A 15816-nucleotide genomic window follows, 5' to 3' on the forward strand; every position below is an offset into this window, starting at 1 on the left:
GATGATAGATAGATAGATAGATAGATAGATAGATAGATAGATAGATAGACAGACAGACAGACAGACAGACAGACAGACAGACAGACAGAAGATAGCTAGATGATTGGCTGGCTGGCTGGCTGGCTGGCTGGCTGGATACATGGACAGATGGATGGATAGATAGATAGATAGATAGATAGATAGATAGATAGATAGATAGATAGATAGATAGATAGGCAGGCAGGCAGGCAGGCAGGCAGGCAGGCAGGCAGGCAGGCAGGCAGGCAGGCAGGCAGGCAGGCAGGCAGGCAGGCAGACAGACAGACAGACAGATAAAAGATAGCTAGATGATTGGCTGGCTAGCTGGCTGGATACATGGATAGATGGATAGATGGATATCTTAAGACAGTTTCCCATTCTCTTCCAGGAACTTTGTGGATTGCGCTCTTCCCTCAATCTTCTCTTTCTTTCTGGATCCATCCTGCGCCTGAATCCAAGCCGACATGCCTGGTGGATACAAAGGAGAATGTGGGGACGATGTTGACCCCTTGCCCTTCTTGGCTCCCACCGAGAAGGAGAAGATTGAAGCCATCAGCAAACCGTACGACATCAAGAAGTCTTGTTGGGTGAAGGACGAGAAGGAAGGCTTCATAGCTGGGGAGATCCAGTCGGAAACTGATACTCAAATCACGGTGAAGACCGTGACCAATCAGGTGAGTTGATAGAAAGGGGAAAGTCCACTTGGGCGTCTCTTAAGTTAGGACCTGGCAGGGTTGCTCAAATCAAGGGGGCAGGGAAGATGAGATGGAATCTATTTTGAATGTTGCATGGAGTGACTAATGGGTGAAGTTTCCACTTATTAATCACAGTAGAATACAGATAAATAGTTAGAAGGATCTTGGAGATATCTAATCTAACCTCTCACCCAGTGCATGAATCCACGATTACAGCATCCTTGACAGATGGTCTTCCAGGATCTGTTGAGGCTCCAGAAGGTCACCATCTTTCAAGGTAGATTGTTCCACTCTTGAACAACCTTTGGTATTTGGGTGTCGCACCAGAATCAACTCCCTTGTAATTGAAACTTCCGGGGAGGGACCTTGCCGTCGCCGGCGGCTCAATTGAGCTGCCCGCAGATTTCTGGTTCATTATCTACTTAATATCCAGTAGATATCTGTTTCTTCAGGCAAGAAGATAACAGTGAGAGACCCAGCTGGTAAGAGCTTTCTTTGAAGTTTGCAGTTTTTTGTTTTTTTTTGCTGCGAACAGAAGGGGAGAGACGGCCAAAGCTGAGTCATACCTCCGGCCAGAAAATCTCAGCTGTTTTTTGCAGCACAAGGCAAGGGAACCCCCCCCCCCTTAGAACACTAAGCTTGTTGATCAGAAAGGTCGGCAGTTTGGTGGTTCGAATCCCTAGCGCCGCGTAACGGAGTGAGCTCCCGTTGCTTGTCCCCGCTTCTGCCAAGCTAGCGGTTCGAAAGCACGTAAAAACAAAATGCAGGTAGAAAAATAGGGACCACCTTTGGTGGGAAGGTCACAGCGTTCCGTGAGCCTTTGGCATTGAGTCATGCCGGCCACATGACCACGGAGACGTCTTCGGACAGCGCTGGCTCTTCGGCTTTGAAACGGAGATGAGCACTGCCCCCTAGAGTCAGGAACGACTAGCGCATATGTGCGAGGGGAACCTTTCCCTTTATTTCTTATTCTCAGGAGAGAGAAAGGAACTTGTGCTCTACATGAGTTTCCACCTTGGTGAATCTATTTCATTTAAGGGCTATCTGGTCCCCAGAAATTACCCTGGGAGGCTCACCGCTGTCTTTTACCCTCCCCTCCCATAGACGGTCACCATGAAGAAGGACGATGTCCAGCAGATGAACCCGCCGAAGTTCTACCAGATCAGCGATATGGCCAACATGACCTTCTTGAATGAAGCCAGCGTCCTGGATAACCTCCGGCAGCGTTACATTATGATGAGGATCTATGTAAGTGGGTAGATACGTAGAAGCATTGGTTCCACCACAAAACCGCGGTAGACAAAAGCGCGCTCGACGAAAGCGCGTACGTGACGTCATCACAGTGCGATGAAAATATCGCGCTGTGATCGGTAAATGTAAAATTAAAGCGAAAACCTTACCCTAACCCCCCCAAACCTAACCCTAAACCTAACCCTTAACCTAACCCTAAACCTAACCCTTAACCTAACGCTAAACCTAACGCTAACCCTTAACCTAACGCTAAACCTAACCCTAACCCTTAACCTAACCCTAACCCTAACCCTAAACCTAACCCTTACCTTTATGTGAATCGGCTTGCTTTAATTTAATTTTTATTTCAATTTTTAATTTTTTTCATCGCGCTGTGATGACGTCACGTACGTGCTTTCGTCGAGCGCGCTTTTGTGGACCGCGGTTTTGACGGGTCACGGAAGCATTTGAATGGATTGGAGAACACTCCACCCACCCCGGAGATGGTTAGAACCATTTTCATCCCTGCAGGAGGCAGATATTTAGGAGACATCCTTGTTCATTTTTTCCCCGAGTGGTGCGTTGGCCTAGAGGTAGAACCCTTGCCTCACAATCAAGAGGCTGTTAGTTCAGTCCTGGGTAGAGGCTGTTATTTCTCTCTCTGGGCACAATGAGAATACATCCAGAGCCGCGGTGGCGCAGTGGTGGGAGTGCAGTACTGCAGGCTGCTTCTGCTGCCTGCTGGCTGCTTGTAGTTTGGTAGTTCAAATCTCACCAGGCTCAAGGTTGACTCAGCCTTCTGTCCCTCCGAGATGGGTAAAAGGAGGACCCGGATTGTTGAGGGCAAGAGGCTGACTCTGTAAACCGCTTAGAGAGGGCTGTAAAAGCACTACGAAGCGGTATATAAGTCAAAGAGCTCTTGCTATTGCTAATACTAGAGTTACGGATAATACTCAGAGCTGTTTAAACCAGACCATGTTAAAATGTGATTGGAAGCCATGAAAGGAAGATTAGAAACCCTTTTGGATTATATATAAAGGTTAATAATAATAATAATAATAATAACAACAACAACAACAACAACAACAACAACAACAAGCTATCCGCACAAATGCCATTAAGGCCAAAATCGAAAAATCCTCTGATGATGCCAAATGCAGACTTTGCAAAGAAGCTGATGAAACTGTTGATCACATACTCAGCTGCTGTAAAAAAATCACGCAGACTGATTATAAATTGCGGCACAATTCAGTAGCACAAATGATCCATTGGAATTTGTGCAAAAATTATAATATTAAAACAGCAACAAACTGGTGGGAACATCAGCCTGAAAAAGTCACCGAAAATCAGATGGTCAAGATCTTGTGGGATTTCCGTATACAAACCGACAAAATACTGGCGCATAATACACCAGACATCACACTGGTTGAGAAAAATAAGGTCACAATCATAGACATCGCAATACCAGGTGATAGCAGGGTCGCCGAGAAGGAACATGAAAAAATCGCAAAATACCAGGACTTACAAATCGAAATTCAACGATTATGGCACAAACCAGCAGTGGTAATTCCAGTGGTAATCGGCACACTGGGTGCTATTCCAAAAGCACTGGAATTACATTTAAAACAGTTAAAAGTTGACAAAATCACCATCAGTCAAATGCAAAAAGCCGCACTGCTTGGATCTGCACGCATATTACGAAAATACGTTACGATGTCCTAGGCCCCTGGGTGGGGCCTGACTAGTAACCAATGCCAAATCCGGCGAAACAACTGGCCGCTGTGATACAATTGTATAATAATAGAATTAAGTTAGATTCAGTTAAGTCTTGACTACTAGGGGGAAAATGATATGATGCAGGATATAGTCAAAGGAGGGATAATGGTAATGTGTGTGTATATATATATATATATATATATATATATATATATATATATATGTGTGTGTGTGTGTGTGTGTGTGTGTGTGTGTGTGTGTGTGTGTGTGTGTTTATTTGTGCTGATAAATAAATAAAGGGAGACTAGTATAGATCTATTTCAAGCTATTTAACTCTCATCAGCTAGCCATACCCTTACTGGGATTTGAACCTGGGCTATATATATATATGTACGGGTACAATATAACGAAATGAGATGTAAATTGTAAACAGTGATTTGGAAAGAAGGACAGAAAACTTTGTTATTAAATATTATGGATGTTTAACTAGAATAGGATATAAGGATTTAGTGTCATTGGAGGAGTTTAGAAATAGTAAATGAAATGCCAGTATGTGGTTATGTATTAAATTGGTATATTTTATGATGAAGGACGTTTAAACAGCTATAGTCAAATGAAAATGGAGGTACGATGACGGTAACAGGTATAAATATCTGAGTTAAAATACTTGAGTTAATAGGAATTATGCTTGATGACTGTGGAAGAGATGCATGGAAGCCTTTTGTAACCAACTGATACACTTTCTACAGTATGGAAAGAAGATTTTATGTGTTGTGTTTGTTTTGAAAATTAAAAATATATTTTTAAAAATGTGATTGGAAGCTGATCTTGACTTGCCTTGTTCTCCTCCAAGACATATTCTGGCCTCTTCTGCGTCACCATCAACCCTTACAAGTGGCTGCCCATCTATGGGGCACGCGTGGCCCAGATGTACAAGGGCAGGAAGCGCACGGAGGTGCCTCCTCACCTCTTCTCCATCTCTGACATCGCCTACCACGACATGCTTATGGGTGAGTGCAGAGGAGATCCTCAAAGGCTCCTTTAATGGTTGCAGGAATTGGGCATGTCCGGCTTAATGAAAGCAGTGGCGGATTAAGGCTCACTGGTGTCCTAAGCCAGTGTTTTTCAACCTTGGCCACTTGAAGATGTCTGGACTTCAAGTCCCAGAATTCCCCAGCCAGCGAATGCTGGCTGGGGAATTCTGGGAGTTGAAGTCCAGACATCTTCAAGTGGCCAAGGTTGAAAAACACTGTCCTAAGCACTGACAACCCTTGGTGCCCACCCCCCACCCCCGCTCTTTTGTCCTCTTGGAAGAAACGTCCTTCTGGGTTCAGCTCCAAGTGTGGGGAAAGACCCTGGAAACATGGAGGCTGCTTGGAAAGATGGTTTAATGGTGGACAGGATCACACGGCTTGAGCTCCTGAACTGGAAAGGGGGGATCCCATGCTTCCAGATGTTGGGTGAAGAAGAAAAAAGAGGCAGAGATGCTGAAAGTCCCTGATTTTATGCCCTCTCTGGCCTTTGATCTTGATCTTCTATTCTGATTGGTTGCCAGGCTCCCATGGAGCCATGCAGGGGCAACTCTCTAGGCTGTCTTGAGTCCAGGTTTGGTTGAGCCTTGCTTCTTCCCAGGTGCCCGGTGGTGAGATGGGCAAAGGGCTAATACTATCACACCTTAATCCCATCACCCTGGAGCTGAAGGGGGGATATCTTTGTTATGTAGAATAGACTGGCCGAGGCCTTTTAATGGCCCATTGACAAAGGTGGGGGCTATTAAGAGTGAGTCTGCTTCCTATCTAAGCACACTTTTCTCCATTTCTGACCCAGGGAAATGTAATATCCCGCCTTTTCAATATTTCCCAGGATATTTCATTTTCCTAGGAGAGTGGGGTGGGTTTTAACTTCCTACAGGAAAATACTGTACGAATCATTGTTTTTTTTCTTTCTTTCTTTCTCAACTCTGTGGTGCCTCCTGGTGCCCTGAGCAAGGGCTTAGTCTGCTTAATGGTCAATACACCACTGATGAAGGACTAGGAGAGACACGATAGCAGTCTCCCAAGATTTGAGGGGCTGCCCCAAAGAAGAGGGAGTCAAGCTATTCTCCAAAGCACCAGAGGGCAGGACAAGAAGCAATGGGTGGAAACTAATTAAGGAGAGAAGCAATTTAGAACTAAGGAGAAATTTCCTGACAGTGAGAACTAGTAATCAGTGGAACAGAAATTGCCTCCAGAAGTTGTGAATGCTCCAACACTGGAGATTTTTAGGAGAAGATTGGACATTTGTCTGACATAGCAAAAAGTCTCCTGCTTCTAGGTTGGACTAGAAGACCTCCAAGGTCCCTTCCAACCAATTCTATTATTCTGTAAAGGTCCTCTCTTCGTCCCTCGTTCCGTTTACACAAAGCCAAGTGCACCAGGGTTAGACTAGAAGACCTCCAAGGTCCCTTCCAACTCTGTTATTCTATTATTATGTAAATGTCCTCTCTTTGTCCCTTGCTCCATTTACACAAAGCCATGTCTGAATTTTATAGAGGACAATACAATAGCAGAGTTGAAAGGGACCTTGGAGGTCTTCTAGTCCAACCCGCTGCCTAGGCAGGAAACCCTATTCCGTTTCAGGCAGATGGGTATCCAACATCTTCTTAAAGACTTCCAGTGTTGGAGCATTCACAACGTCTGGAGGGAAGCCGTCTCCAGAAGTTGTGAATGCCCCAACACTGGAAGTCTTTATAATCAAGCAAAGGTCCATTCCTAAGGCTTCCCAAGTGTTTATTTGGATAACTGGCTATTGATCAATTCCATGGGATTTAGAGAGAGAGAGAAAAAAAACAGATTATCCAATGTTCTCTTTCTCTCTTCCTCCAATAGATCGTGAAAACCAGTCTATGCTGATCACGTAAGTGGCCCTATTCCTCTCCCACCCACCCCCTATATATTCCCTACTAAAATATTAATAAAAATGGCTTGGTTTTTAATGCTCCACACACCGTACAAGGAAAAATGAAAGCGTATCATATGAATAAGCGACCAAATTAATAATAAAAAAAAGCACAGCTTGAAATTGATTTCCTGGCAACAGACGCTTATGAGAAAGCTTATTGTAGGCATCAGGAAATGTTTCCAGAAGATGGTTTTTTTCTGAGCTAGTACGAAAGGGATACTGCAATTTTATTTAAGGAGTAAATTTCTCCTTCTTGAAACCTTTCTGAATGGGGAAGGCAGATTCCCGGAATCCGTGTGTGACTCACTTAACAACTGCAGGGATTCACTTAATGACTGTGGCCAGAAAAGTCATAAAACGGGGTGTGGGGTGGGGAAATTCACTTAATAAATGTCTTGCTTAGTAACTTACGTTTTGGGCTGAATTGTTGGGGTAATTAGAGCCGAGGTGGTGCAGTGGTTAGGGTGCAGTACTGCAGGCCACTTCAGCTGACTGTTATCTGCAGTTCAGCGGTTCAAATCTCACCGGCTCAGGGTTGACTCAGCCTTCCATCCTTCCGAGGTGGGTGAAATGAGGACCCGGATTGTTGTTGGGGGCAATATGCTGACTCTGTAAACCGCTTAGAGAGGGCTGAAAGCCCTATGAAGCGGGATATAAGTCTAACTGCTATTGCTATAGTCTAACTGCTAATTCCCTTAACCATCGTGGCAAAAGTCGTAAAACGAAAGCTCATTTAACAAATGCCTTACTTAGCAGAAATCGTGGCCATAAGTTGAGGATAACTGATATAATCTTCCTTTACCTCTAGCGGAGAATCCGGAGCGGGAAAAACTGAGAACACGAAGAAAGTCATCCAATATTTTGCCAACATCGGAAGTACTGGCAAAGCCGCTGCCGATGGAAAGGTAAATAGAATTCTTAAAGTGGCCCTGAAAAACAGCACAACATCCTTAAGCCTTCCAAAATGTTCCTTGGTGGAGTGAGGCTGATGATGGTCTTTGTTTTGGGGCAGGGCTCTCTGGAGGATCAAATCATCCAGGCCAACCCCGTCCTCGAAGCTTTTGGGAATGCCAAAACCACCAGGAACAACAATTCATCTCGCTTTGTAAGTATCGGATTCCCAAATGGGGTTTTCTCCCATTCAGTGCCCCTTCTCCCTATCGTGCCAATGACGTTGTCGTCGCGCCATTTGGAAATGGTTTTAACAGACGAGGAGTAGAGCCACTGCCAAGATAAGGGTCAGATGAGAGCCATAGCACTTAGACTTATATAACGCTTCACAGTGCTTTTTTTTTTTTTTTCTTATCCAGGGTAAATTCATACGAATTCATTTTGGCAGCACAGGGAAACTGGCTGGAGCCGATATTGAGAGCTGTAAGTTTCTAATTTCTCTAATGACAATTCCCCATTCTCAACTCCTGTCTCCATTTTACCTGGCATGTATTAATAATTTAATCAATCAATCAATCAATCAATCAATCTATCTATCATCTTTCTCGCTATCGATCTAATCATCTTTCTCTATCATCTATCTATATCTATATCTATCTATCTATCTATTTATCTATCTATCTATATCTCTCTCGCTATCGATCTAATCATCTATCTTTCTCTATCATCTATCTTTATTTATATCTCTATCTATATCTCTATCTATCTAATTATCTATCTATCTATCTATCTATCTATCTATCTATCTATCATCTCTCTCGCTATCGATCTAATCATCTTATCTTTCTCTCTCTATCATCTATCTATCTTTATCTACCTATTATCCATCCATCTTTCCATCTATCCATCTATCATCTATATCTATCTATATCTATCTATCTATCTATCTATCTATCTATCTATCTATCTATCTATCTATCTATCTATCTATCTATCTATCTATCTACAGTATCTGTTTGTCTGTCTGTCTATATCTATCTGTCTACCGTATCTATCTCTTTTCTTTGTTCATGTTCTAGACCTGCTGGAGAAGTCCAGAGTCATCTCTCAACAACCTGCTGAAAGAGGCTATCACATCTTCTACCAACTCTTGTCCAATAAGAAGCCTGAACTTGTTGGTAGGGCATTTTCCATGAGTGTTTGTGTGTGTGTGTGAGACAGAGAGACAGAGACAGACAGATAGATCAACAGAGAAACACACACAAACAGAGAGAAAAACAGAGAGAGAAAACACAGAAAGAGAGAAACTCACACACAGAGAGAGGGAGAGGGAGAGAGAGAGAGAGAGAGAGAGAGAGAGAAACAGACACCCAGTGGGAAAGAGAGAGAGAGAGAGAGAGAGAGAGAGAGAGAGAGAGAGAGAGAGAGAGAGAGAAAGAAACAGAAAAGGGAGAGAAAAACAGAGGGAAAGAGAGAGAGTGAGATAGAAACAGAAAAGGGAGAGAAAAACAGAGGAGAGAGAGAGGGAAATGTTTCTATAAAACTTCTGTATTTTCCCTTCACAGCCATTTCCATGGCTTTCTTTGCATCCCATCAATGCCCTCTTCTAACATGCCTTTTGTCACCCTAGAGAGCTTGCTGTGTGTCCCGGATCCCAAGGAATACCACTGGACAAGCCAAGGGGTCACTGTGGTGGACAACATGGATGATGGGGAAGAACTGCTCCTCACAGATGTACGTGTGCAAAGGGGGTACGGGGGACACCTTGGCAATGGGTGACGCTGCTCAAAACGGCGCCTGCGTGCTGAGCTTAAACCCCTGTCACCCGCTTTGGTTCCTCTGTGTCATGCTTCCTTCTTTGCCCAAGGTGGCCTTTGACGTCCTGGGCTTCACCGGAGAGGAGAAGAACGGTGTGTACAAACTCACGGGGGGCATTATGCACTTCGGCAACATGAAGTTCAAGCAGAAGCCGAGGGAGGAACAGGCAGAAGTGGACACCGCCGAGGGTAATGCAGTGGGGACGAAGGCAGAATGTCCTTGTTGTTGGTATTGTTGTTAGTTGCGAAGTCATGTCTGACCCAATAATTCTATTCTTCTGTAAAGGTCCTCTCTTCGTCCCTCGTTCCGTTTACACAAAGCCAAGTGCACCAGGGTTAGACTAGAAGACCTCCAAGGTCCCTTCCAACTCTGTTATTCTAGTATTATGTAAATGTCCTCTCTTTGTCCCTTACTGTTGGTATTGTTGTTAGTTGTGAAGTCGTGTCTGACCCATCATGACCCCATGGACCATGTTCCTCCAGGCCTTCCTGTCCTCTACCATCCTCTGGAGTCCATTGAAGCTCACTCTGGCTGCTTCAGTGATTCCATCCAGCCCCCTCCTTCTCTGCTGTCCCTTTCTGCTTTTGCCCTCCATTGTTCCCAGCATAAGGCTCTTCTCCAGGGAGTCCTTCTTCCTTCAATTAGGTGGCCAAAGTCTTTTGAGTTTCCTCTTCAGGATCTGGCCTTCTAAAGAGCAATCAGGATGGATCTCCTCCAGGACTGACCGGTTGGATGGCCTTGCAGTCCTTCTTCTTTTGCCCTGCATCGTTCCCAGCTTGAGGCTCTTCTCCAGGGAGTCCTTCTTCCTTCTCTTTAGGTGGCCAAAGTCTTTGAGTTTCCTCTTCAGGATCTGGCCTTCTAAAGAGCAGCCAGGGTTGATCTCCTCTAGGACTGACCGGTTGGATGGCCTTGCAGTCCTTCTTCTTTTGCCCTCCATCCTTCCCAGCATGAGGCTCTTCTCCAGGGAGTCCTTCTTCCTTCTCTTTAGGTGGCCAAAGTCTTTGAGTTTCCTCTTCAGGATCTGGCCTTCTAAAGAGCAGCCAGGGTTGACTTCCTCTAGGACTGACTGGTTGGATTGACCTTAACTTACAACTATTTGTTCAGTGACCATTCCAAGTTACAACAGCACTTAGGAGCTTTCCCCACACTTATGACTGTTACAGCATCCCCATAGCCATACGATCAACATCCAGAAGGTCCCTATTTATGACGGTTGCAGAGTCCCCAAGGTCACACGTTTCCCTCTTGTCTCCTTCTGACGAGCACAGTCAACGGGGAAGCCAGATTCACTTCACAATTCTGCTACTCGTTTAACCACTGCAACAAGATAGGTCGTAAGACAGGCCAAAAACTCACAACTGTCTCGCTTAGCAACAGAAGTTCTGGGCACAATGGTGGTCGTAAGCCGAGGACTACCTGTATGAAAGCAAGAGATGTCTTAAGGTCCCCATTAAATGTCACCTTGGGTTACAGAATTGTAGAATAACAGAGTTGGTCTATTGAATTAGAATTAGGGAGGGAATGTAGGAGAGAAGGAAAGGGGGAAGGAAGGAGGAAAGGAAGGGGGAAAGGAAGGAGAGAAGGAGAGAAGAAAGGAGGGAAGGAAGGAAGGAGGGAGGGAAGGAAGGAGGGAAGGAGAGAAGGAGAGAAGAAAGGAGGGAGGGAAGGGGGAAGGAGGGAGTGAAGGAAGGAGGAAAGGAAGGAGAGTAGGAGAGAAGAAACAAGGGAAGGAAAGAGGGAGGGAGGGAAGAAGAAGTAGGACTGTTGTAAGATAAGATGGATTTATGGGATGGTAAGAAAGCAATTTCAAGTATATCGTCAACTGTAGGGAAAAATTGTTATAAATACATATTATTAATAACAGTTATGAGATCATATAATTGTGAATGTATATATGAAATTGATAAAATAAATTTTTTTAAAAAAAATAGAATTAGAATGAATGAGCTGGAAGGGACCTTGGAGGTCTTCTAGTCCAGCCCACTGCTCAAGCAGGAGAACCTATAGATAAGTGGCTGTCTAGACTCTTCTTAAAAAGCTCCAGCGATGGAGCGCTCATGATTTCTGGTGGCAAGCTGTTCCACTGGTTCATTTATCTGCACTCCTCCATAAATGACGTCTCCATTTTGATCTTTCGGCAGTGGCTGACAAAGTCGCCCACCTCATGGGTCTGAACTCTGGGGATCTTCAGAAGGGGATTACCAGGCCCCGGGTCAAAGTGGGCAACGAGTTTGTGCAGAAGGGGCAAAACCTGGACCAGTGCCACAACTCCGTGGGCGCCCTGGGCAAAGCGGTCTACGACAAGATGTTTAAGTGGCTGGTGGTCAGGATCAACAAAACCCTGGACACCAAGATGCAGAGGCAGTTCTTCATCGGGGTCCTGGACATCGCTGGCTTTGAGATCTTCGAGGTACCAAGAAGCCGTGAATGATTTTTATTGCAAAAGATTCGGAGTTGGGGGCACACACACACACACACACCCATAAAACCCCTGGCATGTAGCATGAAAGACATCAGTGTCCTTCCCATTCTGAACCGATTAACTTTCGAAGCAGTTGGGAGAACCGGTTGTTGGAAGAAATCCTTTGTTTTTCCCCATTTTACAGGGCTAATCCTGTAGGGAGGCAGGAAGGAAACATTCTGGTGTTGTTTCTAGCCTCATCTTTATTGCCCTGCTTACGGAAACTGCCTCTCCGGTTAACCCTTATGACATTGTCACCGCGAGGGCAAAGCGCCCATCAACCTGAGTGACGTTGAGTTGGCCATGCCCACCCGGTCACATGACCACCGAGCCCCGCCTACCCAGCTGGTCATTAGGGCACATGACCACCGAGCCCCGCCTACCCAGCTGCTCATTAGGACAGAGAATTGGTTGTTAAATTATTTGAATCCCACCACTGATCAGTACCATTTGTCCCAGATTGGGTGATATTCCGTCTCCCGCTTGTCTTTGAGTTCTAGAGTCAGCCTGTCCATCTCTGCGCACGTCAATATTATTATTTATTATTTCTTGTGCCAGGGAAATCTCTCTTATTTTTTCCAGTTTCGTGCAGAAACCAGTCTTGTTGAAATGCGCAGCATTAAATATAGTCCCACCTTTGCCATGTATTTCCTTTTGGGATCCCTAATAAAAAATAATTCTGGCCTCCACTCCATCCTTTCATTTAGCATCTCTTCCAAATACCTTCTTATCTGGTGCCAAAAAATAGCCCTGCAGACCCTTTTCCTGAACCGGGGAGGGCTGGTGGGGGGGGTGTCAGCTGGTGCCTGGGAGTTGATGAAGAATCAGGACGATGGGCTTTGGACTTCCTTTTGGGGGCTACCAGTTCAGCTCTGTGGCCAAGTAAAAAGGCGGAAGGAATTTGAGCAAGACAAATCTCCGTTCCTCGACCACGTTCAGAAATTGGGGAGGGGGTGGGGGGGTGTTAGAGGGATGACTTTGCTAACTGCCAACTCTGCTAACTGCCAACTCTGAGCCAAGGTGGCGCAGTGGTTAAATGCAGCACTGCAGGCTACTGCTAGATCAGCAGTTCAGCGGTTCAAATCTCACCGGCTCAGGGTTGACTCAGCCTTCCATCCTTCCGAGGTGGGTAAAATGAGGACCCGGATTGTTGGGGGCAGTATGCTGACTCTGTAAACCGCTTAGAGAGGGCTGAAAGCCCTATGAAGCGGTATATAAGTCCACTGCTATTGCTATTGCTCATTTTCATAATTTTAAAAAAAATTCGGTCCCTTTATATTTCTGACAAAAGAAACGGAGGGAAGAAAGAAAGCAGGAGCAGAAGGAAAAGTTGGACAGCCCAACCGGGGAGGGCTGGGGGGGGTGGGGTTGTTAGCTGGTAAGTGACGTTGAGTTGGCCACACCCACCCAGTCACGTGACCACCGAGCCACGCCTACCCAGCTGGTCATTAAGGCAAAGAACTGGTGGTTAAATGATGTGAATTCCAACCCCTGGTTTGTGAGCAACCTGTCGCCTTCTCCTCTCCCGCAGTTCAACAGCTTTGAACAGCTGTGCATCAACTTCACCAATGAAAAGCTGCAACAGTTTTTCAACCACCACATGTTTGTGCTGGAGCAGGAGGAATACAAGCGAGAAGGGATCGATTGGGTCTTCATCGACTTTGGTCTCGATCTCCAGGCTTGCATTGAGCTCCTGGAAAAGGTAACACCACACACACACACACACACACACACACACACACCGCGAAGAAACCTGGGGTTCTCCAGATCGGTTGAAGGTGGCTTTGAGCCCTTTCTTGCCATAGTTGTTGTTGTTTTTCATCCTGACCTCGGGTAATATGAGGTCTAAGCATTTTCTTTCCTTCTTTCTTTCCTTCTTTCTTTCCTTCCTTCCTTCCTTTCCTTTCTTTCTTTTTCTTTCTTTTTTCCTTTCCTTTCTTCCCTCCCGCCTCCCCTCTTTTATTTTTTCTTCATCTATCATTGTCTCTATCTATCTATCTATCTATCTATCTATCTATCTATCTATCTATCTATCTATCTATCTATCTATCTATCTATCTATCTATATCTCTGTGTTCTGTATCTATCCATTTACCTACTGATTATCAATATCAATAGGTAAATTGATAATTATCATGATCAATATCTCTCTATCTCTATTATCAATTTCTCTATCAATATCTATCTCTATATTATCTATTTCTCTATCAATATCTATCTATCTATCTATCTATCTATCTATCTATCTATCTATCTATCTATCTATCTATCTATATCTGTGTTCTGTATCTATTATCAATATCAATAGGTAAATTGATAATTATCATGATCAATATCTCTCTATCTATCTAGCTCTATCTATTATTTCTCTATCAATATCTATCTGTCTCTATGATCAATTTCTCTATCAATATCTATCTATCTATCTCTATAATCTATTTCTCCATCAATATCTATCTATCTATCTATCTATCTATCTATCTATCTATCTATCTATCTATCTTCTATCTATTATCTATTTATCAATATCTATCTATCTATCTATCTATCTATCTATCTTCTATCTATTATCTATTTATCAATATCTATCTGTCTGTCTGTCTGTCTGTGTCTGTCTGTCTGTCTGTCTACTATCTCTATAATCTATTTCTCTATCAATATCTATTTATCTCTATATTATCTATCTATCTCGATATTATCTATTTATCAATATCTATCTATCTATCTATCTATCTATCTATCTATCTATCTATCTATATCTCTATTATCTATTTCTCTATCAATATCAATATCCATCCATCCATCTATCCCATCCCATCTTTGGAATATTTTTTTCTGGTCAAGAATGATCAGAGATCGTATGTGAACTTTTATTGCAAACCCTTCCAAACTTCTTAGACTGTGAAAAACCCATCCCTTAAATCAGGGGTGTCAAACTCAAGTCCCGCGGTGCTTAGATCTGGCCTGCAGTGGGCCACCCTGGAAACAGCAAAGGACTCCCCTGCAGTGCCTCTGCCAGCAAAAACGGAGCTTGGGAGGGCCGCCCATGCTCCTCCCGAGCTCCGTTTTCATTGGCAGAGGCTTGCAGGAGGCGATTGCAGCCGAAAACGGAGGTCGGGAGCCCGTTTTCGCTAGCAGATTGCAGGTGCCCCGACACGAGTGATGTTGAGCTGGCCACGCCCACCCTGAGTTCAAACGCAACCTTGGTGCAGCCCCCAGTGAAATCGAGTTTGATACCCCTGCCGTAAATCAATGCCAACGGATGAATTGATCCTCCTTTCTTTCTTCCACCCAACAGCCCATGGGCATCTTCTCCATCCTTGAAGAGCAGTGCGTGTTTCCCAAGGCGACCGATGCCACTTTCAAGGCTGCCCTGTATGATAACCATCTGGGCAAGTCCCCTAATTTCCTGAAGCCAAAGGGGGGAAGGGCAAAGGGGCAGAAGCCCACTTCGAGCTGGTTCACTATGCTGGCACGGTGAGTATGAAAGCAAGAGGAAGGATAGAAGGATAACAGGCTCTGGCATGGAGGGAGTTTGCTCCTTGGGGAATCTGAGCCGAGGTGGCGCAGTGGTTAGGGTGCAGTACTGCAGGCCACTTTAGCTGACTGTTATCTGCAGTTCAGCGGTTCTAATCTCACCGGCTCAAGGTTGACTCAGCCTTCCATCCTTCCAAGGTGGGTGAAACGAGGACCCAGACTGTGGGGGCGATATGCTGACTCTGTAAAACGCTTAGAGAGGGCTGAAAGCCCTATGAAGCGGTATATAAGTTTAACTGCTATTGCTATTGCTAATCTACTTGCTAATCTACGTGGAAATAGGGAGATGTCCACAGAGATTCTCATGATGGTCTCAAAGATGCTTTTCCAAAAGGCAAGTGGATTTTCTTGGGTTGAACCCTTCCATGTTTACAAGATCCCTTGAAGTGTTAATACCACTTTATCATGCCTTGGTAAGGCCACACTTGGAATCCTGCATCCAGTTTTGGTCACCACAATGTAGAAAAGATGTGGAGACTCTAGAAAGAGTGCAGAGAAGAGCAACAAAGA

At 44.6% G+C, this 15816-nt stretch overlaps 1 protein-coding gene across 1 annotated transcript in view; it reads left to right on the top strand.

The window, feature by feature from the left end:
- The first annotated feature begins 462 nt into the window (after nt 1–462).
- Nucleotides 463–15816, top strand: part of MYH16 (myosin heavy chain 16) — a 55029-nt gene continuing 39675 nt past the window's right edge. The window contains 14 exon segments of the mRNA XM_087728847.1: nt 463–692; nt 1818–1961; nt 4513–4669; nt 6527–6554; nt 7408–7489; nt 7555–7704; nt 7910–7973; nt 8570–8668; nt 9121–9224; nt 9358–9496; nt 11450–11718; nt 13301–13471; nt 15068–15185; nt 15188–15246. Coding sequence (XP_087584973.1) covers nt 483–692; nt 1818–1961; nt 4513–4669; nt 6527–6554; nt 7408–7489; nt 7555–7704; nt 7910–7973; nt 8570–8668; nt 9121–9224; nt 9358–9496; nt 11450–11718; nt 13301–13471; nt 15068–15185; nt 15188–15246 — 1794 coding nt within the window. The 5' untranslated portion in view covers nt 463–482.

The sequence above is a fragment of the Thamnophis sirtalis genome, unplaced genomic scaffold, assembly GCF_051295495.1.
Source record: "Thamnophis sirtalis isolate CommonGarterSnake01/CBP01778 unplaced genomic scaffold, rThaSir2_p1.2 scaffold_14, whole genome shotgun sequence".
Taxonomy (NCBI): domain Eukaryota; kingdom Metazoa; phylum Chordata; class Lepidosauria; order Squamata; family Natricidae; genus Thamnophis; species Thamnophis sirtalis.